The sequence below is a fragment of the Lampris incognitus genome, chromosome 18 (assembly GCF_029633865.1).
Source record: "Lampris incognitus isolate fLamInc1 chromosome 18, fLamInc1.hap2, whole genome shotgun sequence".
Lineage (NCBI taxonomy): Eukaryota > Metazoa > Chordata > Actinopteri > Lampriformes > Lampridae > Lampris > Lampris incognitus.
In genome coordinates this window covers 43,368,680-43,381,717 of record NC_079228.1, presented here as the reverse complement: position 1 = coordinate 43,381,717, position 13,038 = coordinate 43,368,680, and the positions used below count along the sequence as shown (strand labels likewise).

Sequence of the window (13,038 nt, the reverse complement as noted above, 5' to 3'; positions counted from 1 at the left end):
TCTAAACTTTAGCTCAGGGGTGACCACCCCTTTGCGGTTGCAGCCCCTAGACTGTGGAACAGCATTCTCCTCTCTACCAGATCTGCTCCCTCCATCGACTCCCGGCTCAAAACTCCCTGCCTTTATCTCTAGTGTTTTAATCTTTCTGATGTGGCTGATTTCTGGCTTGTACCTATGTCCATGTGTTGTTTATTTGTGCCTACGAGCTATGTGCTTTGTTGTGTTTTAGCTATACCTACTCTGGCCTGTACAGGGGTTGTTTTTTTTTAAATGTGCTCTATAAATAAATGTGACTTGATATGACTTGAGAGAGCTCCTGTCAGAGGTTTCTGCTGCTATCAGTAACATGGACATGATGCAGCAGTAAGTAATGGAGTCAAGATGTGTGAGATGTGGGGGGGACAACTGCAATATTTAAGATTGTAAAGTTGATAAAGCGCAAGCAAAGTGCCTCCACTGCAAGGGAACTCATGATACGGGGTCAGCACGGTGTCCAAAACGAATTAAGAAAGAGAACGTGAGTAAGATGAGAGCAGACAAGTCAAGTCAAGTCGGCTTTAGTTGTATAGCCCAATGTCACAAAACACAAGGAATTGTCGTGCTGAAACTGGTACAAGAATGGAGAGAAGCAAGGAGAATGATGTGAGACAAGAACCTAAGGAGGACAAGTCAGTCAGGAAGCATGCTGAGTTTTGTTTCTGTAACCACCGGATGAAGTTTGGGGCATTTTGGGCAATTGTAATGACCTGTACTGCTGGAGCAGAAGTGGCACAACAGCAGATGCAGCGAGGACACAACATCCGGTGTTGTGGGAGTTTCTGGAGAAGCTGTGCAGCAGCTGCTGAGAGAGGCTTTTAGTCCCGCTCACAAACCTGAGAAATAACCCGTTTGATTTAGAAGGAATCAGTTTCGTTTGTGTTTTTGTGTTTTTTTGGGGGGGGGGGGGGGGTTAGCAACTAGACATTCTGGTTCAACCACCACTCCAGTTGGTGGCGGTAATGCACGAAATCGTTGTTCGCCAACCGCCAATAAACCTCGAAAAAAAAGGAAGAAGGAGAAATAAACCCAGACGAGAGCGCGAGCGTCTCACGGGGGCGCGCACCATGCGGAGGCACGATGGCGGAAAACGGGCTTGAGCGTGTTCTGTGGTTTCCAAGTCTGCCAGCTTGAGAAATACTTGACATATACTTTGAAAGAAACACATTTGACTTTTCGTCTGAGTTGGGAGGTTTTATTCCCCAGACAGTAAGAGCAGAAATGTATGACTCAAGTCGCTATCGGTTAGCTTAACTCCTAGCTAACATTAGCTAACAGTGGAAACAGCGTTAGCTAGCGAGAGCGAGTCCACGCGCTTGCTGCTGCTGCTGCTGCTGCTGCGTGTCTGCAGAAACCCCATGCGGGCGGGGTGTGTTGTGTTGTGTTGTGTTGTGTTGTGTTGTGTGGCCAGGCCAGGCCAGCTTCATGCAGAAGCTTGCTAGCAAGTTACCAACTATTTAGCAAGTCAGGCTCTTTTCTAAACGTCCAGTTGGCTGTAAAATGGTGACCAGTAAGTTAGACGACTGTAGCAGCTTTGCTTTAATAAGTCGCTTCAAGAACGAGAGAGAACCTGTTCTATTCTAGAAAATGATAGCTTTGGTTTGCTAAATCAGCCATTTGGGCAACTTATTTATAGACATTTGAATGGTGGAATAATCTAGTGTTGTGCCCCTCGTGTTCTATTGCACATAGAGCTATTACTCATAGTCATATCGTTCATGTTATATTGTTCATAAAGCATGTCTGTTTGTAGAGAGCCATGGCCGTAAATTCTTCTGTATGTGTCTGTGTATTTAACACTGGTTGTCGTGTACTTTATGTGACCCAAGTTTTCTGCCTTCTGAATGAAATTGAATGAGGAAAATTACTTCTAAAAGCCGTTTCATTTCAATGTTTGTTGTTGCAGTATACCGTCAGACGCTGAGGTCATCAACCTAATCTGCTGTTTCGTAGCCCATTCTGTTCTCTATCCCACAAGCTGGCTGCCTCTGGGCCAGGCAGTGGAATGGAACGTGGGTCTGACCCAGCTTTGAGTGAGGGTAGAGAGGAGAGAAGAGAAAGGGAAGAAGAAAAGAGGAATGGCGTGATGTCGTCTGCAGGAGGACGACAACAGAAAGAAGTAAAGAGGAAACGTGAAGAAGATGAAACGTCTTCACCAGCAAATACACTGGTCAGTATAAACTCACTCCTCTTTCCAGTTTAACTTAACCACCTTGTTTGTGTGCATGTAAAATCAGGCAGTTTGTGTAGGTCTGGAAGTTTTGCTGTTTGTGAATTTTTTTTGTGTGTATATACAAACAAGTTGACAGTGTTCCAAAATCAAAAAACTGCTGTGCCTTGTCATCAAAATCCCCAAATTATTCACACACACTCTAGTTTTCCTTTGAAATATTAATGCATTTTATTTATGGAGGCATGCGGCATGGTGGCACAGTGGTTAGTGCGGTCGCCTCGCAGCAAGAAGGTTCTGGGTTCAAGCCCCGGGGTAGTCCAACCTTGGTGGGTCATCCCAGGTCATCCTCTGTGTGGAGTTTGCATGTTCTCCCTGTGTCTGCGTGGGTTTCCTCTGGGTGCTCCAGTATCCTCCCACAGTCCAAAGACATGTAAGTCAGGTGAATCGGCTGTACTAAATTGCCCCTAGGTGTGAATGTGTGTGGGTGGGCCCTGTGATGGCCTGGCAGTCTGTCCAGGGTGTCTCCCGCCTGCCACCCAATGACTGCTGGGATAGGCTTCAGCATCCCTGCGACCCTGAGAGCAGGATAAGCAGTTCAGATAATGGATCGATTTATGGAGGCCTTTCAAAGCATTCAAGGACACCTTACAAAACACAGTTAAAAACAAGCAGCACTGTATCAGACATCATAAAATCAAAACAAAGCAGGGTAGACGATAATAAGTTAATGCAACAGATAAGTATAAAATCATCATCAGTGCAAAACTCGATGTGGGTGTAACCATTAAAGTCGGGATCAGACTGTATATGCCGGTTTGAAAAGGTACGTTTTGAGATGGGATTTGAAGGAGGAAAGAGAGTCAGTATTGCAAATGTCTTGTGGGAGAGAGTTCCAGAGGCAGTGAGCAGAATGACTGAAGGATCTAGACCCCATGGTAGTCAAGCAGGCCGATGGTGTAGTGCAGAGGTCAGAAACCTTTTTGACTGGGAGAGCCATAAAAGCCAAATATTTCTAAATATATTTCATTGAGAGCCATATAGTACTTTTAACGTATAATAAATTAAATATGTCTTACTTTTAATGCGACTTCTGGTGCTGCATGGTTTTGCTGATGGCCTTGTAGTCTGGTTCATACGTGGTGAGGTTGAGCTTCATGCAGGTGTTGAGGCTTCCATCAGTTAAACGTGAGCGTAGGTTGGTCTTAATGTTCCTCATATGCGAGAATGACTGCTCACATGCATATGTAGAGCCAAACATGGTCAATACGGCAATACTCACATGCTGCATTGTGTGGTATGTCACCGGAAGCTCGTTCCAAGTTTTAAGAATCAGCTGGACTTCAGGTTGAAGATTTTTCATTTCTGTCCACTTGTGTTCCCTCGCCAGCTCTGCTCGCTGTCGCACAAGACTTTCCAACTCTCCATTAAGTGACTTGAACTTACTCATCCACATGTCTGATGCCTTCAGGTCAGCAACTTCCAGCTCAAAGTCTCTGATAGAGACCCCGGGGATGCATGTCAGGTCGATTTTGTCCACTGCACACTCATGTGGATGAGTGATGAACTTGAAAAGACCACTGCGCGCACGAAATTCTCCAAAACGTGCTTTGAATGACTGCAGGAGATTGGACGTAAAGCCAGCTAGCTGCTGGAGATCCAGATGTTGAGTGGAGTCACTTGCTAAGCATGCATCTCTAAATTGTTGCAGTCTTTCAAAGTGCAGAAGACAACCTGTTTCAATGTCCCTGAGAAAGACTTCCAGCTTGCTTTCAAATGCAAACACTGCTTGTTGAAGGGATGAGATTGTATTTCCGATACCTTGCATTTTCACATTGAGCTGGTTCAGATGGCCAGTTATGTCCACGAGATAGTGAAACTGCAGGAGCCAGTCAGTGTTGTCTAGCTCAGGATGCTTGACGCCTTTCATTTCAAGAAAAGTCCAGATTTCAGTCAGGCAAGCTGCAAAACGGCTGAGCACCTTCCCCCTTGACAACCAACGCACGTTGCTGTGTAAAAGCAGACCGGGATAATGATTCCCAACTTCTTCTAACAGAGCTTTAAACTGGCAATCATTTAAAGCTCGAGCAACAATAAAGTTGACCACTCAAATGACCAGCGACATCACCTCACCGAGCTCCTGGCCACACGTCTGAGCGCAAAACACCTCCTGTGCAGGATGCAATGAAAACTTAGGATGGCTCTCTTTTCATGTTCACGGAGAAGCGCTACAAATCCTTTGTTCTTCCCCAACATACAGGGTGCACCATCAGTACAGACAGAAATAAGTTTATCCATCGGTAGTTTTTTTTCTTTAGCAAACTCCATGAAAGACGTGAATAAATCCTCTCCTCTTGTTGTCCCTTTCATTGGCAAAACAGCCAAGCTTTCCTCAAGCAGTGTGTCACCTGCAGCATACCTGGCAATTATACTGCACTGAGATAGATGGCTAACGTCTGTTGACTCATCTAACGCGAGAGAAAAGTATGTCCCGGCGTTTATGTCCTTAATTTGTGTTTCCTCGACTTGATTTGCCATCATGATGCTACGATCGTGCACAGTTCTTGCTGACAGGGGCATGTCTTTTATTCGTTTGATTATCTTGTATTTATTTGGGAAGTCATCAAACAGTTCATTGGCCACATCAAGCATGAATGTTTTGGCATACTCGCCATCTGTGAATGACTTTCCATTCCTTACTATTGCCAAAGCCCCCGCAAAGCTAGCGGAATTCCCATCCCCTTGCTTGGTCCACACACGTAGTTGCTGCTGACTCGTCTGCACTCTCCGCTGTAGCTCCTCGCATGCCCTTTTCCTGCTGTCCCCCGCTGGAGATTTCGATGCAAATGAAGCATGGTGCGTATCGAAGTGCTGCTTTATATTTGACCGTTTCATCGATGCAATTATATCATTGCATATTAGACATACCGCAGATCCTGCTCTCTCCACAAATGCAAATTCCTCTGTCCACGCAGCCTGGAATGCACGGTAACCATCGTCTTTTTTTCTTTTCGCCATCTTTTCCGTTACAAGGGTTGAAGCAGATAAACTAGTTGGCTATCTGATAAAATTGATTTCTTCACCTTTACAATGACCCGGACATGCTCGCGAGCCATTGGTTCCCGACCCGACCCACGGGTGACCCGTGAAATTTATCTTCAAAACTAATTTTTGTTTACTTTAAAATTACACAGTATTATTAAGAAATATCACAAGTATTTTAAAATCAATTCCAAACTGATTTTTTTTTTCAACTCGAAATTGTCTGGGAGCCATATGCCGTCACCGGAAGAGCCATATATGGCTCGCGAGCCATAGGTTCCCGACCGCTGGTGTAGTGAGTTGGAGAGCAGAAGAGGATCTGAGAGTGCGGGAGGGCGTGTGCAGTGTTTTTCCTGGCTCAGAATGGGCCTTTGGGGGGTGACTATGCACGACAGGAAGCATGATCAGTCCGCGTCGTGACTATGCGCAACAGTAAAGTCAATGAATCTGTGTTGCCTTATTTGACAGAAATCTATGCATTTTCCTGTTATTTCTGACCATTTGATAAACAAAAATGTCTATTATGCTTGAGTAAATGAAACTCCAATTAACAAACTAGTTAAAAAAATCATTACAGCATTGTAAGGGGGAGAGGGGAGTGGGGTTCGGGGGGGAGGGGTTGAGGGAATGAGGTTGAGGTGAGGGGCAAAGATAATTCATAATGGGGAGTTGGGTTGGGAGAGGGGATGGGGGTTGAGGGAGTGGGGTTGAGGGTGAGGGGAGTGGGGTTGAGGGAGAAGGGAGTGGGGTTGAGGGAGAGGGGAGTGGAATGGGTAGATACAGTATTCTTCACCTCCGTAGCACTGTCACAAAACGGAGGACTTACAAATGCCTAGATGTCAAAAGGTATGAAAATATAACTATATTTAATATGCTAACTTACTGGCCAGTAGCCAAACTGAAATCAAGATATCTCAGTCCTCCTGTTACTCTCGCCTCGGTCCTGTGGTTGGTGAGAAGTGGTGGTTGCCTGACAACGTGGCTAGTTTTGTTGATGATCACTAGCTAGCTAGCTGGCTGAGTTGACCAGGGCTAATCAGCACAGTTGAATGGATGACAGGGGATGGTGGAGAAAATAATACAGCAACATTATCACTTGGCTATAAATAAATAAAATAAAGGGGGGTGGGCAAACGCAAGTACAGTACGATCAAAGAGTCTTCTTGGCCGCCCGTCACGGTCTTTCGATAGCTAGCTAATGTAACGTTAGTTTGCAGCAGGTATCGATACAACGTAGCTGACTGTAGCTAACGTGAACAGCTGTTAACTCAAAAAGAAACTAACTAGCTAACATTTACAGTGTATTACTGTAACAAATATAAAACATTCAACTCTAAGACTAACGTAGATACAGCAGGCTGCCCAAATACAAACTATTCAGTCTTTTACAACAGTTTGCCATGAAACGTTTGCTTCTCCCTCTTCGCAACCGTTTTTCAACAACCCCTTCTCTTTTCTCCGCAACAACAATACCGACAATACAATAATATGCAAATTCTTATTATTAAGAACGTGTTGGTTATACATTTATACATATTTTATAGCCTAATGTTACTCATGATATTTATAATTTGAAAACAAACTGAATTTAATTAATGTGCGCCTGTTGAGACGACGAGCGTCTGGTGGGAGTGATTTCGGTCTGTCATAACTCTACTACAAGTCAGTGACCGGCAATCCGGAATAAAATATGTAGCTATACATACGTATACTCAAATCAGTACATAGAAAATAAGCTGAATTTCACTGGAAACTTACCTCTCCGGTGACCCGACTCGAAGGCTGTCTTCAGAAAAGTTCTGCTGTCTATGTGCCGGCTGCCTGCTTGAACAAGCTTTGCTGTCACTGAGCTCACGCGCCGCTGTCACTCTGAGCTTGCTCTTCGCAATCGCGGGAAATCCCCAACATGACACGAAATGGACCCATAGATATGAAGCCAAAGTGTTTAAGATACTGATAACCTGTCTGTTACCTCGATTACTATTGGCCCAAACCATGGAAATTGCAAGAAAGAGGGGCTGAACAGGCTGAACTTGAAACAAGCTATTAAACACTTTCGGGGAGGATTTGAATTGCTATTTTTATTCTCAATTCTTATCGTTTTGGTGCTGGTGATTTTCCTTTGTCGCTGGCTAAAACCTCTTTAGGGGACGCCAAAAAATCCTCTATGCAGGAAAAACTTAGGGTGGAAGTATGCAGACCAAGTAACATTGTTGATGTGAGCTTCAAAAGGTAATTTACTGTCCAGGATGACACCCAGACTCTTAACCTGAAGCGATGGAGGAACTATAGAATTGTCAATAGTCAGAGAAAAATTATCAGGTTTAGCCAAACTAAATTTAGTACTTACGAGAAGAACCTGTTTTATGAAATGACTGACTGTCTGCATTTCAGTTTTCAACCTGGGCAGCGATAACCTAAAACTTTAAATATTAGCTTGGCCTTTACTTCAACAAAAGAGAGCAGCAGTCTTTTATTTCAGACATGTTACCATTAAAGGCCCAACATTGTTTCTTGAACAGTTCTACAGTGTCGGGTATGCCTGCTGTACAATATACTACTGTACAATATAGCTGAACATTTCCAACACATGTAAAGGTGTCTTGCAATCACAGGCCAAAACGGAGCCGTCAGAAATGTTCTGCCTGGTGGATTTCAACAGTTGGTTTTCAGGAGCTCTTTAAAAGTTTTTCTGTTTGGTAAAATGCTGTCAGTTTCCTACTATTGTTCAGAACATTTCCACCATTCTCTAAGAAAATCCTACATATCACAGTTTTATTCGATACTTCTAAAAGTTTGTGATGGTTGAGTAAGACTCATGTTGGATGGAGGAACATGGTACTCATGTGGACAGAAATTAAATGCACTCATTATATTGGAACAACATGAAATGGAAGGCACTCACAAAAACTTCTCAGTAGTGACGGGTCAAACCATGGCAAGATGAAATAAAAGCTTTATTAGATTGGGAGTGTGCATTTTAACTTCTGGAGTGATTCTGAATTGCTGGTTCATCTAGAAGAGAGTAAGTGTCATCTTTCTTGCTTAACAAGTTACTATTAGTCTTATTGATAGTCTTATTAACTCCCCGCCCCCTCCCTGGCTCAAAAACATGTCAGTAAGGTAACCAGGAATGTTAAATTCAATTTGAATAATTTTAAGAGCATCAGGCATCAAATATCTTCATCTGCCGCAAATCTTTTTCTACATGCCATGATTTTCCCTCATTTGTCGTACTGCATAACCACTTGGTCCCAAGCAGGAGTGACCACCCTCAAGCAAGTATATTCTCTATATAAACAGCTTTTTAAAATATTGGATGAAAAACGAAGGGAATATCACCACTGCCATATCCTGAAAAAAATATAACTTTCTTAATTTTGATAATTTTTTGTTTTATTCAGATGTATGCCTGATGTTCAACATTATTCATGGACTCGCCCCTCCCCCTAGAGCATGCCTGGCCTCTCCTGACAGTGACAGAACTGTAAGGGTCAGGACCAGAGCATCCTCAAGGGGAGATTGGGTACCACAGTTTAGGAAGACTACTTTTGGTCAATCAGCATTTCCAGTAAAAGTGGTGGAAAGTGGAATTCCCTTCCCCCTAATGTCAGCGAGTCAGCCAGCGTTACGGTCTTTAAAAAGTGTCTTAAGCTTTGGTTAAAATCAGCACAAACGTGTAATCACAAATAAATGTCCTTGCTTTAATATTTTGTACATACTTTAGATTGCACTCAGGGTTTTTGTTTTACTTTTTATTCAGAGTAGTTACTATATTTTTCTTAGTCAGGAGCAGCCTAGGGTTCTGGCTGGAACCAGCCCAGGTGCAACCTGACTGTGGACTGTGTGTAATTTATATTTCCTGCCATTGAATAGGCCAGATTGATTTTTATGGCTATTGTCATAGTTTAGGTCAGATTGTTATTTATTGATCTTTCAGGTCAGTTTACTATTTATATTTATTGTTGCTGAATAGATGAAATCCATATTCATTATGTTGTTGTCATATAGGCCAGATTGCTATTTATATCCACTGTTTTAAATAGATCAGATTGTATTTATAACATTAGAGATGTTTTCTGATGTATTGTCATGTTTTTTATTTTGTCTTGATTGTTCTTTGTCTGCCTGTCCAATAGTTTTTTTATGTATTGTTATGTTTTAACTTCTTTATTAATAGTTGTTTGTTTGTCTGCCCAGGGACTGCAGATGCAAATTAGGTGCCAGCTAACTCTGGTGCAATTGTAAAATTGTGTGTTGTCCCTGTCAAATAAACAATAAACTAAACTAAACTATTCCAGCTGCTTGAGTATTAGTCCTTTTTCTCTATAGCTCTGCTGCTGGTTCCTAGTGGGAACTACTGGGATCTTATTCTAACTGTAGCTGTCTTATTCTAGCTGTAGCTGTTTTTCACTTAGTGTGTCCTTAAATTTTTCTTGTTGCGTAGCTGTTTTGACTTAGTTATCCTTTTAGCTTATACAAACCCCAATTCCAATGAAGTTGGGACGTTGTGTAAAACGTAAATAAAAACAGAATACAATGATTTGCAAATCCTTTTCAACCTATATTCAATTCAATGCACTACAAAGACAAGATATTTAATGTTCAAACTGATAAACTTTATTGTCTTTTTTGCAAATATTTACTCATTTTGAATTTGATGCTTGCAACCCGTTCCAAAAAAAGCTGGGACAGGGGCATGTTACCACTGTGTTACATCACCTTTCCTTTTAACAACACTCAATAAGCGTCTGGGAACTGAGGACACTAATTGTTGAAGCTTTGTAGGTGGAATTCTTTCCCATTCTTGCTTGATGTACGACTTCAGTTGCTCAACAGTCCGGGGTCTCCGTTGTCGTATTTTGTGCTTCATAATGCACCACACATTTTCAATGGGAGACAGGTCTGGACTGCAGGCAGACCAGTCTAGTACCCACAATCTTTTACTACGAAGCCACGCTGTTGTAACACGTGCAGAGTGTGGCTTGGCATTGTCTTGCTGAAATGAGCAGGGACGTCCCTGAAAAAGACGTCGCTTGGATGGCAGCATATGTTGCTCCAAAACCTGTATGTACCTTTCAGCATTAATGGTGCCTCCACAGATTTGCAAGCTACCCATGCCATGGGCCCTAACACACCCCCATACCATCACAGATGCTGGCTTTTGAACTTTGCACTGATAACAATCTGGATGGTCCTTTTCCTCTTTAGCCCGGAGGACACGAAGTCCATGATTTCCAAAAACAATTTGAAATGTGGACGCGTCAGACCACAGCACACGTTTCAACTTTGTGTCAGTCCATCTCAGATGAGCTCGGGCCCAGAGAAGCCGGCGGCGTTTCTGGGTGTTGTTGGTATATGGCTTTCACTTTGCATGGTAGAATTTTAACTTGCACTTGTAGATGTAGCGACGAACTGTGTTAACTGACGATGGTTTTCCCAAGTGTTCCTGAGCCCACGAGGTAATATCCTTTACAGAATGATGTCGGTTTTTAATGCAGTGCCACCTGAGGGATCGAAGGTCACGGGCATTCAGTGTTGAGTTTCGGCCTTGCCGCTTACGTGCAGAGATTTCTCCGGATTCTCTGAATCTTTTGATGCTATTATGGACTGGAGATGATGAAATCCTTAAATTCCTTGCAATTGTACATTGAGAAACGTTATTCTTAAACTGTTGGACTATTTGCTCACGCAGTTGTTCACAAAGTGGTGAATCTCACCCCATCCTAGCTTGTGAACGACTGAGCCTCTCGGGGACGCTCCTTTTATACCCAATCATGACACTCACCTGTTTCCAATTAACATGTTCACCTGTGGAATGTTCCAAACAGGTGTTTTTTGAGCATTCCTCAACTTTCCCAGTCTATTGTTGCCCCTGTCCCAGCTTCTTTGGAATGTGTTGCAGGCATCAAATTCAAAATGAGTGAATATTTGCAAAAAACATTAAAGTTTATCAGTTTGAACATTAAATATCTTGTCTTTGTAGTGTATTCAATTGAATATAGGTCAAAAAGTATTTGCAAATCATTGTATTCTGTTTTTATTCACGTTTTACACAACGTCCCAACTTCATTGGAATTGGGGTTTGTAAATATATTCCTTGGTAACTTGCTGTTTGCAGTTTTAATAGTTTTGTGTGAGGTTTGATAGAGTTTTACATACGTGACCCGTTTCTGGGCAATAGGCCTAGTTTCAGTTTACGTCTTTGGCCAATTGGGTGTTAAGTGACCAGGGTGTGGTCTGCACTCCTGGCAGACAATTAGCAATCAGTGTTCTTTAAATCACTGCTGCTACTTGGAAAGTGTCAGCTTCCAAGCGTCAGGCAAACAAGCCGAGGGCAAACAGGTCTAGGCTGAATGAAGGCTAGAGTGAACAAAGGCAAGCGTGACGTTTTCAAGCCAAGACTTCGTCAATCAAGGACTGCTGTTTTTAGATCCAGTCAGTCATCTGTATTTTGTGTACCTAGTATAGACGATGTGTCTCCTCCGTATCCCTGTCCTTTCCTCTTCTCGGGGCTGGCATAGACGTTGGGTCACTCCTAGGCACTGTGACCCTACCAATCTCATCTATCCCACTCTCTCTACTCACGTTGAGCAAGTGGTGACAGGAGGACTCTGGAAATGCCAGTCTGCGGTGCCGAAAGCTGAGTTTATCTCAGGCTACCTATCCTTGCTCTCCCTCAAGTTTGTTGCTCTCATCATCATCGGCGGTCACTCGGGGTCGAGTATGACTGTCCTCCTCCTTGGTCCTTGTGAGTCTTCAGGTGGGCGAAGAGGCCAATCCTGGAGCCGCATATTTTGGTGCAGTGTGGGCAGGGCTGGGCGGTGGTAATCGTGGGATTGGTTTGGGCCTTTTTGGTAGAAACTCCCTCCTTTCTGAGTCTGCGCTTGTTTTCTGCAGCACGTTGGAGATCATTATCATAAAGTGCAGCTCCTTCCCGGACAAGTATTCTCCAGGTCGCCCTGTTGGTTGCTGTGTCCTCCCAGGTCTTGGGGTCAATGTGGCATTTTTTTTATGTTCGTTTGGATGTTATCCTTATACCTTTTCTTTTTACTACCTGGGGCACGTTGTCCTGTGAGACGCTGGGAGAATAGGACTTGTTTTGAAAGGTGAGAGTCAGGCATATGGATGACATGGCCAGTCCATCTGAGCTGGTGTTGGGCAATGGTGGAAGGGATAGCGGGAATTTTAGCCTCCTCCAGGACGCTGGTGTTGGTGCGTCTATCTTCCCAGGTGATCTTCAGGATTTTTCGGAGGCACCTCTGATGATGTGCCTCTAGTGCCTTCAGGTGCCTGCTGTATGTGGTCCAGGATTCTGATCCATACAGTAGGGTGGGCAACACTACCGCTCTGTAGACCAGAATTTTCGTTCTGGCCTGGAGGTCGCGGTTTTCAAAGACCCTTTTTCTCAGTCTTGAGAAAACCCCACTGGCACGGCTGAGGCGTTGGTTTATTTCCTCATCAATATTAGCTTTGGAGGATAGGAGGCTTCCGAGGTATGTAAAGTGGTCCACATTTTCCAGTCTGGTTTTGTCAGCATAGATAGTTGGGGGTGGAGCAGGGTTATTTGTGTTGGGTGGTGGCTGGTAGAGGATCTGGTTCTTTTTTATGTTAAGGGCCAGACCAAGCTGCTTGTATGCCTTAGCAAAAGCATCCAGAATGCACTGTGGGTCCTCTTCTGAATGGGCCACAAGGGCATTGTCATCGGCATACTGCAGCTCCATGATGGATATGGTGGTGGTTCTGCTTTTAGCCCTGAATCTGTTGATGTTCAGGAGTTGTCCATCAGT

At 43.5% G+C, this 13,038-nt stretch overlaps 1 protein-coding gene across 2 annotated transcripts in view; it reads left to right on the top strand.

Moving 5' to 3' along the window:
- The first annotated feature begins 1,082 nt into the window (after nt 1-1,082).
- rnmt (RNA (guanine-7-) methyltransferase) overlaps nt 1,083-13,038 on the top strand; it is a 42,712-nt gene continuing 30,756 nt past the window's right edge. Inside the window, exons 1-2 of one of the 2 annotated variants that reach the window (XM_056298553.1) lie at nt 1,083-1,245; nt 1,943-2,206. In XM_056298553.1, the coding sequence (XP_056154528.1) occupies nt 2,042-2,206 (165 nt within the window). In that variant the 5' untranslated portion in view covers nt 1,083-1,245; nt 1,943-2,041. Of the gene's footprint in view, nt 1,260-1,942; nt 2,207-13,038 lie in introns of both variants that reach the window. The other variant, XM_056298552.1, reaches the window with a different exon arrangement.